Source organism: Tamandua tetradactyla, chromosome 5 (assembly GCF_023851605.1).
Source record: "Tamandua tetradactyla isolate mTamTet1 chromosome 5, mTamTet1.pri, whole genome shotgun sequence".
In the NCBI taxonomy this organism is placed as follows: Eukaryota; Metazoa; Chordata; class Mammalia; order Pilosa; family Myrmecophagidae; genus Tamandua; species Tamandua tetradactyla.
Genome location: NC_135331.1, coordinates 126,071,476 through 126,085,025, shown reverse-complemented (window position 1 = coordinate 126,085,025; position 13,550 = coordinate 126,071,476). Strand labels below are relative to the sequence as shown.

Below are 13,550 nucleotides of genomic sequence, written 5' to 3'. Positions count from 1 at the left end.
AACAAATCCATTCAATTAATTCTCCAAGCAATACCATCTTTCTAAAGACGCATCTGAAGAGTCTTTCTTGGCCCCAAATTCTTTGCTCAGTTCCCTGGGGCTTTAACACCCAGAATAACATCTGAACTCTTTCAAAGCTTTTCATGGTTCCTTACCCCGTTCCTCCCCCATGGGTCTTATACTTGTTGCCACCTCAAAACCACTTCAGGCTTGACATCATGGCATATTCTGGACACTGGATCCTCAGACCCCTACCTTCACACTGGACATCCATGTCTCCCAGGATGCAGCCAGGAGGAGGCCCATCTGAGGGGGTGGGGACAGGGCTGGGCATCCTGAAAGGCCTCTCAGGGTGCGGGGGTTCTGGAGACAGTGCACGGGCGTGTGTGACAGCGGTTCTGATAACACGCTCCCTCCAGGTCTGTGCTCCTTCCAACTTGTTCTCAGCTTCTTTCTGGAAGATAATATGATGCTTCTTTCTAGGAATATTTTGCTCAGCTCTAGTAATTTTAGAGTTTAAGAAGAAATAAGAATTGGCAGGGGTGGAGGGCGCTTGACTTTATACTTCATTAAGATTTCCAATCATGGGATAGAGAGAGCTAAATGTATTGAGTAACTAGCTGTTACTTCATCTTCTGTGCCTTGGTTTTCTCATCTGTAAAATGGGAGTAATTTTAACCTTACCTTACAGTGTTTTTGTGAGGATTAAATGTCATTAGACTTCAAGCATTTTCAACAGAGGGGCCACACAGTGAAGTGTTAGCGATACTGACAATGACAAAAATAAATGATAACTTCTCCTGAGCAGGGTGTTCCCCTTTTTATCTCTGCTATCTCCTTTAATTCTAAAAAAACAGTTATTTTAGGTAACTATTTTCAATCCATTTTGCAGTTGAGCAGATTGAGTTACAGAGAGCTTAATGAACTTGCCCAAGGACACACAGCTTGTAAGCTTCAGAACTAATGGGAATTCAAATCAGAGTTGGCTGACATCAAGGCTTCTATGAATTCCCACACCTCACTGACTTCTATCAAGCACTGCTTTACTGAAATCTCAGTCCTCAAATGCTTCCACTGTAGTCCTATAGCAGTTCTAAAAGCTTCCATTATATTCCTATAGCAGCTTGCCTGGATCCTTCTGGTGAATTTCTCCACATCCTGATTTTTTTTTTTTCAGCAAACTTTCCCCTGCTAATCCCTCCTTCAGTGTAACCTTGTTAGCTCTAAAGACACACCCCTAGCTAGGCCTGGGCTTATAGGGTAGCTTTTCCCCACCCCTTTCCTCTTCTTTGGTTTTAAGTGTCATCCAATGCCTTTGCTTCATTCCCTTTGCTAGTAGCCCTCACAGGGGCAGAGGGACAACCCTGGGCCCAGAACTCATCAGTCCGGGGGTGGCAGTGAAGGGGAGCACCAACTCCCCTCCTCCCCCTTCTTCATAGAGACTGTTGGCAACAAAAGAAAACTGGGAAGATGAAGAGCTGCTGGTAAGAACGTGACCCTGGAGAGGTGGTGGGGAGGCTGGGATGGGGGCCCTCACAACCAAGGATCTGTGTTTCTGTAGTAGTGGTAGGATGAGAGGTGGTAAGGAGACGGGAAGAGATTGCGATAGAAGAAAGAGAAACAGACAGAGAGGTAAGAGAGAGTGAAACAGAAGGAAGCAAGCATGAGAGAAGAGAGAGAGAGACATAGAAAGAGACCGGAACGGAGAAACAGGGATGAAGTGGAGAGGCTGAAAAGGATGCATAAAAGCGTACAGAAACAGAAAAAATACGTGTGGAAACAGTGAGACAGATAACAGACAGAGAAAATGAGATAAAAAAAGAACAATAGGGAGACTGGGAGCTGGAAGTGTATTCACAATTCATATTCATTAAAGCTGTCAGTAAGATTTCAAAGTCAAAACGGAAACAACTATGTTGGGATTTGATAATCTACATTAATTAGGTTTACCAGGTTTAAAAATATCAAAGTAGTTCCCATCTGGAGGGACTCCTATCTGAGGCATTTTTCATCTTTCCTCTTTAGGAAGATTCCAGTTTTCTTCTTTGTATGCAGTTTCCTGGGACCCTGGGTATCTGCGACTGTCAAGCGTCGTCCAAGTAAGGGCCTTCGTTTCTAGATTTTGAAATACCACTTTTTCCTGGAAACAATCAGGAGGGGCTTTGACTGTGAGAGGATTGAATGAAGCTCTGTAATCCTCCATACCCTGACTCACCAGCCCATCTTCGGGTCATGGGTGTTCTCTCGTGGTTGGTTTTCCATGATCAATACGGGTATGGAGAGGAAGTCCTGGCTGTGACCAAAAATGGAAAGAAGGTCAATCTAGGTTCCAGTGTATAGTGCAGTGCCTGCTTCTGAGAGTGGCTGGTAAATGGATGATGGATGGATGGATGGATGGACAAAGACCAAAAAAATATAAGCAAAGACCAAAAAATATAAAGAGATGTTCAGATGTGGCAGGATGGCTGAGCCAAAGCTTTGTGACTGGAAAAGGCTTTCTTTCTGAGAGCTTGGAATTCTCTATCATCAGTTGACCCTTAGCATGGCATAGAGGTTGGGCAGTTACAAGACACCTTCTGTGGTAGTGAAAAACTCTTCCTCTGTACAACTTTCTACTTGTATAAGGAGCACTTAATTTCATTCCAGGATTTCACATTAAATTGAAGGTTTAATCCTTCTCATGATTGTTTTCTCCTCATTACTCTTCCCTGATCTAGGATGCTAGCATTAGTCTAATCGGTACCCTCTACTTGATCACTTAGAATGAATTTATGTTATTACATGCATCCTCCATGTTTTACTTAGGATTAGTGAATTCCAAGACTCCCTAAAGTCCCTTCTCTATTTGGCATAGATTTCTAAAAACCATGCTCTTCAGAAACCCCTTGAATTGGCTCAAGACTGGCTCTGAGTTCTTTAAGGAATTCTAAAATCTGTGATATTTAAGGAATACTTTCTAGCCCAAACCACCAGAAGTTTTCCGAACAAGTTCCTGACACTGGGCCATACAGGACATTGCAAAGCTCTGGTTCCAAAAGGAACAAATTCCTAACCTCCCCAAAAGGCACATTTTCCCAGCATGAATTATTAAAGCAATTTTGTGCCTTATTTTCCCTCCAAGATGAATTGATGGTGAATGAATTATAATTGTACAGAGTTAAAGCAACATAAATCACTTATAAGCAAGCTGTTTTGTATAAAATTGTATTTTAAATAGTTTCTCCGCTCTTATTATGATTGGTACATTCCAAAATTCCTGTAGGATATGAGGTAGGATGACATGCTATCTCTTTTGCAGGGTTCCCTGTCAATTATAATTCTAATGGTGGAAATGAACTCTGTCCAAAGATCAGGATTGGCCAAGATGACTTACCAGGCAAGTAGTGATGCATCGTATTGAAAATGCGTGCTTTCTACAAACATATCTGAGATTTTACTGGGTTAGTTATGGAAAGGAATAAAACAAGTCTCATTTGGAACCTTTTATTTTGTGCTTCTTTTCTATAGGGTTTGACCTGATTTCTCAGTTTCAGATAGAAAAAGCAGCATCTAGAAGAGCTGTCCAGAGGGTGGTGGGATCAACAACATTACAAGTGGCTTACAAATTGGGAAATAATGTAGACTTCAGAGTTCCAACCAGGTAATCTATCAAAAAGTATTTTGTCTATTTAGCTGACCCAAATATGATTTTTTTTTAAAAAGAAAAGCTATCCAATGCTAGGAAATCTGCTTATGCTTAATGTTTCCTTCTTAGGTCATTTAAAAATATATAGATGAAGGAATTTATTCACCTACTTAGCTTCAGTGCTTGAATATATGAATGTACTTCATGTTTTCAGTATGTAATTTACTTTCCATCCTAGGAAAAAAAGTATCACTGAGACTATTATACATTGATGCAGTACATGCTCATATTACTTTGCTCTCTGTTTTTCTATAATTCGTCTGGTTTTGACTGAAAGGACCCACTGTGAAAAGTGCCAGAGGTTAAGCATAAATTTAACTGGGAGCCTTGAAGTGGTTAGAAGAGTCCCTGTGGCGCTGTTCAGGTGTTCTGGTGCTGAAATAGAGCCTTCTATTCAGCGCTTGACTCCCGGCAGGGATGAAACAAAAAACAAAGCTAGAATAATTATAACAAAAACAATGGCAATGATATTAAAAAATTAATCCTCCATTTCATTAATTTCCTTCTCTGGAACTAAGCCTTTTATTCTTTAAATTATCTACAAATGAAGTGCTTTTAGCGTATGTGAAAGAGTTGAGTCATGCCATTGTTATGTATGAGCTTCAGATTTTCAACTTTTATATCACCTAAATACTAATATATGATTATTATGACTTAAAGTGATCTTACATTTTAGCCCACTGCAATCAAATACAGAATTACAATCAAATATAGAATTAAATTCCTTTGGTAGATGATCAAGAAAGTAAGGGCTTTGATTGAAATTAAGGTTTAAAGGTAAATAATGATTAAGTAGAACAGTAAAATAATATATAGGAACTCTGTAATAAATTTTTGGTTAAATTAGAAGAATATGATATAGCATAGTGTGAACTTTCATATAGAGACTCCATATTTTGGACATACTATGTTTTACAGAGCAATGACAGTGCTTACCATGTGCACTATGTAAGCCTTTAAAATATAAATATACTGGGCAGGCAATGGTGGCACAGTGGCAGAGTTCTTGCCTGCTGTGCCAGAGACCTGGGTTCGATTCCTGGTACCTGCCCATGCAAATAAATAAATAAATAAATATACTAATTAACATTAATCTCATCCTCATCACAAGGAAATGTCACCCATCACCCAGTTGGAAAGTGCTGGGAGGATTGAAACCCAGTTAGAATATCTCTAAGAGGCTGTGCTTTTCTAATCACTACTCTGTACTGAGCCCAGAAAACTTTTCACATTTGGAAGAAATAAAGGAATGATAATGGTTACATTGACCTCTTTTTTTGTTTGTTTTTGCTTTTATTTTCTTTTGATATACAGATGTGCTAGTTGTGTTTCTGTATAAATTAAAAAAAAGACCTTTTATTTTTAAGTAAAATAATTAAGCGTGACACAAGACTCCCAATTCTGAGCAAATTTTCTCCTCTATGATTTGCAGTCCAATCTGAATTTTCACTAACTCTAAGTTCAGAGATTGACCAACCTGAGGCCACCTAGCTCCCAACCTCCTGCTCATCTTTGTTGTTGATCTCTCTACTAATTATCACTATGTATTTAAAAAAATTTTTTTATTAATTCAAAAAATTTAAAAAAGATATGACCACAAAAAACACAAGCATTCTTAACATATGATCATTCCTTTCTATATATATAATCAGTAATTCACAGTACCATTACATAGTTCCATATTCATCATCATGATCATTTCTTAGAACATTTGCATCAATTCAGAAAAAGAAGTAAAAAGACAACAGAAAAAAATTTCATACATACCATACCCCTTACCCCTCCCTTATTTATTTATTTATTTTTTATTTATGATACATAAGCACATACAAACACAAACATTTTTATCATATGATCATTCTATTCTTGTTAAATAATCAATAACTCACACTATCATCACATAGTTGAATATTCATCATCATGATCATTTCCTAGAACATCTGCATCAATTCGGAAAAAGAAATAAAAAGAAGACAGAAAAAAATTCATACATACCATATTCCTTACCCCCCCTTCACCGATCACCAGCCTTTCAATCTACTAAATTTATTTTAATATTTGTTCCCCTATTTATTTATTTATTTATTTATTTATTTATTTATTTTTAATCCATGTGTTTTGCTTGTCCATCGATAAGGTAGACAAAAGGAGCATCAGACCCAAGGCTCTCACAATAACACAGTCACATTGTGACAGCCATATCATCATACAATCATCTTCAAGAAACATGGCCACCAGAGCACAGCTCCACATTTTCAGACAGTTCCTTCCAGCCTCTCCATTACAACTTGACTAACAAAGTGATATCTATTTAATGCATAAGAATAAACTCCAGGATAACCTCTCGATTGGAATCTCTCAGCCACTGACACTTTGTTTTGTCTCATTTCATTCTTCCCCCTTTTGGTTGAGAAGATTTCCTCAATCCCTTGATGCTGAGTTCCAGCTCATTCTAGGATTTCTGTCCCATGTTGCCAGGAAAATCCACACCCCTGGGAGTCATGTCCCACGTAGAGAGGGGGAGTGCAGTGAGTTTGATTGCTGTGCCGGCTGAGAGAGAGAGGCCACATCTTAGCAACAAGAGAGTCTCTTGGGGGTGACTCTTAGGCCTAATTTTAAGTAGGCTTAGCCTATCCTTTGCGGGATTAAATTTCATATGAACAAACCCCAAGATTGGAGGCTTGGCCTATTGCTTTGGCTGTCCCACTGCCTGTGAGAATATCAAGAATTCTCTACTTGGGGAAGTTGAAAATTCAACTATGTATTTTTTGCAGACTGTAACCAATGCCCCATATTCTCAATCTTCTTAATTTCTTGTCCACTTCAGATCAGAAACTCTTGTTTTACTGGCAAGGTTTATTAAGAGATGCAGCAATGGAGGAAGGAAGCAGGAGAGGGAAGTAGGTAAAAGAAATAAGAGAAAGAGGAGACCCAGAGGACAGAGATAGATGGAATCCCAAAGAATTCGTTTATTCTTGGGCAAGTTACTTAAATTATCTTTGCCTAGATTCCTAAAGTTTAAAATTAGGGACAATAATAATATGTCTTAGGGTTGCTGTGAGGAGCAAATATAAACAGAGTGAGCAGTGCCTGGCACACATGGTATTTGGTAAGTGCTGACTATTAGTGATGGAGAGCACAAGTTGGGAGAACGTATGTAGGCAAATCTCTCCTTTATGGACAAAAACCAGATAGCAAAGAGGGCAGAGGCTGGAAGATCTTTTAGGCCATATACGGATTAGAATGTGATTGCTTAAAGGGAATTTCTGTGCTGGAGAACACAGACTCTGAAGGAGCAAAAAAAAACCATAGGCATGATCTTATAGGAGTGACAGAGTATAGCCTATGGAGCTAATGTAATAGAGTCACAATTTTCCTTATTAATCTTCTCAATTTTTTTAAAGATTACCAGGCATAACTTTTTGATGCTTTTAATTCTTTATTTTAGGGAGAACAGTTTCACTCTGAACACCTATCTGCACCCTTGTTTTCTTTTCTTCTTTTTTTTCTTTAATGAACACAGTTCTTTGCTTTTCTTAGGGTAAAGGTTATAAATAAATGTTTCAAGGTCCAAAGACTTAAAACTCTTTTATTCAAACCCTTATGGTTCTCCTTTGAAGGTACTCTGTGCATGAAATAAATGAAGTAAAACATTTATAGACCTGAATGCTCTCAGATTATGTATGTTGTCATGTTTACTTATCCATGTGCATAGCATATTTACAAGAACAGAATTTCAGGGGCTCAAAAAGACAACGGGGATTATTATTCTATAAATTGACATGTGAAGACTTAAAAAAATAGTCATACATATATACATATACATATATATTTTATTAATTTGAATACTAAAATGACTTTCTCTTCTTTCCATATTGGTATACTGTATTAGCCTTGTTTGAAAGCTTAATAACATGTTAATGTTAATTTTATTTGTATACATATATTTTCTTCCTATGCATGGAGAAAGAGACAGATGACTACCTTTGGTTTAGTAACACGTCTATAAGTGAGGTGTTCTTCTAGCAACCCCAACCATTCCCCACTGTGTGTTTCAGTGTTTGGCATTACATTTACCAAGTCAGAGGTAAATGGGGGCAGCATGTCCTACCCCACCTGCAACATGATCTCTTTGTTTATTGAAAGATTTTATAAAGCACAAACTGGGAGAAAGTTTTAGAAAGCACAAACTGAGAGAGATTCCTCAGTTAACCTGATGATGTCTTTGCAAAAATGTCACCTAAACAAGGTACTATGACTTCTAGAATCAGTGTAGACATACGCAAGGTTTCTTTGTCTCTAGGGACATCTATAAACAAATATATAGGTATCACAGATAAGTTTTTTTTTTTTTTTTTTAACATGGGCAGGCACCGGGAATTGAACCCGGGTCCTCTGGCATCGCAGGCAAGCATTCTTGCCTGCTGAGCCACCGTGGCCCACCCACAGATAAGTTTTTTAAAGGTCTAGAAAAATAATACTTAAAGGAGAAGACAAAATGTTAGGATTTATCTTCCTTCTGCCAAAAACTTGCATCTTGAAATAACTATTTTGGACAAAAAAGGAAAAGAAATTCTTTAAGCAACTGATTCAATCCAGATAATTAATTGAAAAGAATATTCAAAAGAATCAACTCTTTTTTTTTATCATGGCAAATGTCCTGGGGTACTTTTTAAAAACATTTTTTATTGTGAAAAATATATACAATAAAGCAATAGATTTCAAAGTACATTGTAACAAGTAGTTATAGAACAGATTTCAGAATTTGGTATGTTTTACAATTCCACAATTTGAACTTTTTCCTTCTAGCTGCTCCAAGACACTGGAGACTGAAAGAAATATCAATATTATGATTCAGCAGTCCTACTCATTTGTTAAATCCAATCTTCTCTGTTACATTCCTCCTTCTCCTTTGATTCTACTTCCGATCTTTAGGGGTATTTGGGCTCAGCCCTTTTTATCTTTTTCATGTTGGAAAGGGGTGTTGATAATACGGAATGGGGATGGAAGTAGTTGATGGTCTTGGAGAGGTGGGCCCTCTGGATTTCAGGACTTATCTGGCCCAGGAACCTATTTGGAGGTTGTAGGTTTCTGGAAAGTAATCTTAGTGTGTGAAACTCTTGTAGATTCTCAATAAAGACCTAAGTGTTCTTTAGGGTTGACAGGAATGATTTTGGTTGGGGTTTGGCAAACCTTGGTAATTAGCAATATCTAACTGAAGCTTGTATAAGAGTAGCCTCCAGAATAGCCTCTCAACTCTATTTGAACTCTCTAGCAACTGATACCCTATTTTGTTAGATTTCTTTTCCTGTTTGGTCAGGAAGACATTGTTCATCCTATTATTGCCAGGGCCAGGCTCATCCCTGGGAGTCATATCCCATGTTGCCAGGGAGACTTTCACCTCTGAATGTCATTTTCCATGTAGGAGATGGATAATGATTTTACTTGCACAGTTGGGCTTAAAGAGAGGCCACATCTGAGCAACAAAAGAGGTTCTCTGGAAGTAACTAAAAGAATTTATTCTTAATTTAAATGGATTTTTGCTAAATTTCACCTTTGAGTAAAACTTTTAGAACATCTCCTAAATCAGTTGAGGTCAGTTAAATGAGATATATAAACCTCATAAGTCTTTTTTTTTCCTTCTGGTTTCTTTCACTTAGCATAATGTTTTTTTAAACTATTATTACTTCAATGATAGAAATTATAGGTTTACAGAAAAATCATGTAAAATGCAATGTTCTCATATACTTCCCTATTGTTGACACTTTGCATTATTGTGGTAACTTTGTTACAATTGATAAAAGACTGTTAAAGTAGCATTTATTAGCTATAGTCCATAGTTTACATTATATGTATTTTCCCATATATCATCCTATTATTACCACCTTGTATTAGAGTCATACATTTGTTATAATTAATTCATGAAAGAACATTCTTTTACATGTACTATTAACCCTAGTCCAACATCCACAACAGGGTTCACTGTGTTTTACAGTCCCACAGTTTATCTTCTAACTTTCATTCTAATAACATACATGACCTAAAACATCCCCTTTCAACCACATGCATACATAATTCAGCATTGTTAATTTATTCACAATAATGTGCTACCATCACTGCCATCCACTTCTAAATCTTTACAATTACCCTACATTGAAATTCTGAACAAATTCAGCATCAACTCCCCATTCTCTACCCCAAATTTTCCCCTGGCAACCTACATTCTATATTCTAACTCTATGAGTTTGTTGATTACAATTAGTTTATATCAGCTAGATAATACAATTTGTCCTTTGGTGCCTGGTTTATTTTGCTCAGCATAATATCTTCAAGGTTCATTCATGTTGTCACATGCATCAGGACTTCATTCCTTTAAAAAACTTTATAATATTCCATTTTATTTTTCCATTCATTGATTGATGGACCCTTGGGTTGCTTCCATCTTTTGGGAATTACGAATAATGGTGCTATGAACATCAGTGTGAAAATAATCTGTTTAAGTCCCTACTATCAGTTCTTCTGGGTACATACCTAAAAACAGGATTACCATTATTTGGTAATTCTATATTTAGCTTCCTGAGGAACCGCCAATCTGTTTTCTACAGCAGATGCACCATTTTACATTTCCACCGACTGTAAATGAGTGTTCCTGTTTCTCCACATTCTCTCCAACATTTGTAGTTTTCTGTTTGTTTGTTTTTAAATAATAGCCATTCTAGCAGGTGTGAAATATTTCATTGTGGTTTTGATTTGCATTTCCCTAACAGCTAGTGATGTTGAGCATCTTTTCATGCCCTTTTTAGCCATTTGTGTATCCTCTTTATATGTGGTTTCCAATATTTTCTCCCATTGAGTAGGTTGTCTTTTCACTTTTATGACAAAGTCCTTTGAGACACAAATGTTTTTAATTTTGAGGAGGTCCCAATTATCTATTTTTTCTTTCTTTCTTTGTGCTTTGGATGAAAAGTCTAAAAAACCATTGTATAATTGAAGATCCTTAAGATGCTTCCCTCCATTTTCTTCCAAGAGTTTTATAATCCTGGTACTTATATTTAGGTCTTTGATCCTGTTTGAGTTAATTTTTGAATATGGTGTGAAATATGGGTCCTATTTAAAATGTTTTACATATGAATATCTAATTATCCTGGCACCATTTTGTTGAAGAGAGTATTCTTTCCCAATTGAATGAACTTGGCAGCCTTGCCAAAAATCAATTAGTCATAGGTTTGAGAATCTATTTCTGAGCTCTCAATTAGATGTCCTTGGTGTATATGTTTATCCTTTTCCAATACCATGCTGTTTTGACCACTATGGTCTTGTAATAGGCTTTAAAGTCAGGAAGCATGAGTTCTCCAACTCCATTCTTCTTTTTCAAAATGTTTTTGGCTATTCAGGGCTCCTTACCTTCCAAATAAATTGATAATTAGCTTTTTCCATTTCTGAAAAGTAGGTTTTTGGAATTTTAATTGGGATTGCTTTGAATCTGTAAACCATTTGGGTAGAATTGACATCTTAACAATGTTTAGTCTTCCATCCATAAACACGGAATGCCTTTCTATTTATTTAGGTCATCCTTTAGAAATTTCTTGCAGTTTTCTATGTGCAAGTCCTTACCTCCTTGGTAAAATTTATTTCCAGATTTTTAAATTCTTTTAGTTGCTATAATAAATGGAATTTTTTCTTGATTTCCTTCTCAGATTGCTCATTACTTGTGTATAGAAACATTACCGATTTTTGCATTGATTTTGTATCCCACTATTCTGCTTAATTTACTTTTTAGCTCTAGCAGATTTGTTCTAGGTTTTTCAGGGCTTCCTATATATAGGATCATATGATCTTCAAATAGTGAAAGTTTTACTTCTTCCTTTCTAATTTAGATGCCTTTCATTTCTCTTTCTTGCCTAACTACTCTGATTAGAATTTCCAGTAAAAATTTGAGTAACAGTGGTGGCAGTGGGCATCCTTATCTTGTTCTAGATCTTAGAGGAGAAAACTCTCACTTTCCCCATTCAATATGATGTTAGCTATGAGTTTTTCACATATGCCCTTTCTCATGTTGAGGAAGTTTCCTTTTGTTCCTATTTTTCTAAGTGCTTTTATCAAGAAAAGATGCTGGATTTTGTCATATGCCTTTTCTTCATCAATGAAGGTGATTACATGTGTTTTTTCCCCTTCATTTTGTTAATGTGGTGTGTTTCATTAGTTGATTTTCTAGTGTTGAATCACCCTTGCATACCTAGGATAAAATCCACTTTATCATGGTGGATGTTTATTTTAATATGCTGTTGGTTTCTATTTGCAAGTATTTTGTTCAGGATGTTTGCATCTATTTTCATTAGAGAAATTGGTCTGTGACTTTCTTTTTTTGCAGTATCTTTATCTGGCTTTGGTATTAGGACAGTGTTGGCATCATAGAAAGAGTTAGTGTTCCCTTCTGCTCAATTTTTGGAAGAGTTTGAACAGGGTTGGTATTAATTCTTCTTGAGAATATTTGGTAGAATTCATCTGTGAAGCCGTCTGGTCCTGGGCTTTTCTTTGTTGGGAGGTTTTGATGACTAATTTAATCTCTTGGCTTGAGGTCTTCTGTTTCTGGTAGAGCCACTGTAGGTTGTTTGTGCTTCTAGAGAGTTGTCCATTTCATATAGGTTGTCTAGTTTGTTGGCATATAGTTATTCATTGTATCCTCTTATCATCCTCTTTATTTCTGTGGGGTCAGTAGTCATATTTCCTTCTTTCATTTCTGATTTTATTTGTGTCCTCTCTCTTTTTTTCTCTATCGGTCTAGCTAAGGCTTTGACAATTTTGGTGTTCTTTTCAAATAACCAACTTTTAAATTTGTCTATTCTTTTTATTGTCTTTATTTTCATTTTCATTTATTTCTTCTCTAATCTGTTATTTCTTTCCTTCTGCTTGCTTTGGAGTTAGTTTACTCTTCTTTTTCTAGTTCCTCCACATATGGAGTTAGAGCTTTGATTTCATCTCTTCTTTTTTTGTGTGTAAGATTTTTTTTTGCTTTTTAATTTTTTAACATTTTTAATTGTGAAATATAACATACAAAAAAGCAATAAATTTCAAAGTACATTTTAACAAGAAGTTATACAACAGGTTTCAATGTTTGGTATAGGTTACAGTTCCCCAGTTTCAGGTTTTCCTTTCTAGTTGCTCTAAGACACTGGAGACTAAACAGAAAATTCAATAAATGATTCAGTAGTCATACCCATTTGTTAAATCTTAACTTTGCTGCTATAACCCCTCCTCCTTTGATCCTTCTCCCAATCTTTCGGGATGTTTGGATTATGGCCATTCTCTAATTTTTTTCATGTTGAAAGTGGGTATCAACAATATTGGATAGGGAGATGGACCTGGCTGATGTTCTTGAAGAGACTGTTACGTCTGAGTTTCGGGACTTATCTGGTGTAGGAAGCACCTGAGATTTTAGGTTTCTGAAAAGTAAACTAAGTGCATGTAACTTTTGTAGACTCTCAGATAGAGTCCTGGGTGTTCTTTAGGGTTAACAGGAATGATGGGTTGGGGGTTGGCAAGCCTTATTTAGTCCTTTTTCAAAAATGATCATCAATGCTATGAAATATAGCTCCTTATTAAAGCTGATTGTAAAAATTAAAATCACTTTGCTTTCATAAGGATGAGAAAATTACAAATTATTAGGAAAGCATTCTCTCTGGTCATGAATTATTGTTTCTGAGACATGGGCAGTTTTTAAAGACTGTAATACTGTTTCTGTGCCATTTACATGTTAACAAATCTTGAAAGTTAGATCTTTTGAAATTTTCAGGGCTGTTTTTATTATGTGTCAAGTTGCAAACAGCATTCTGTGACAGGCATTTTCTTTCTTTCTTCTTCTATT

General features: G+C 36.3%; 1 protein-coding gene across 1 annotated transcript in view; it reads left to right on the top strand.

The window, feature by feature from the left end:
- The first annotated feature begins 1,343 nt into the window (after positions 1 to 1,343).
- Positions 1,344 to 13,550, top strand: part of COL9A1 (collagen type IX alpha 1 chain) — a 94,436-nt gene continuing 82,229 nt past the window's right edge. The window contains exons 1-4 of the mRNA XM_077159248.1: positions 1,344 to 1,484; positions 2,026 to 2,099; positions 3,299 to 3,376; positions 3,508 to 3,640. Of these exons, the coding sequence (XP_077015363.1) occupies positions 1,471 to 1,484; positions 2,026 to 2,099; positions 3,299 to 3,376; positions 3,508 to 3,640 (299 nt within the window). The 5' untranslated portion in view covers positions 1,344 to 1,470. The remainder of the gene's footprint in view (positions 1,485 to 2,025; positions 2,100 to 3,298; positions 3,377 to 3,507; positions 3,641 to 13,550) is intronic.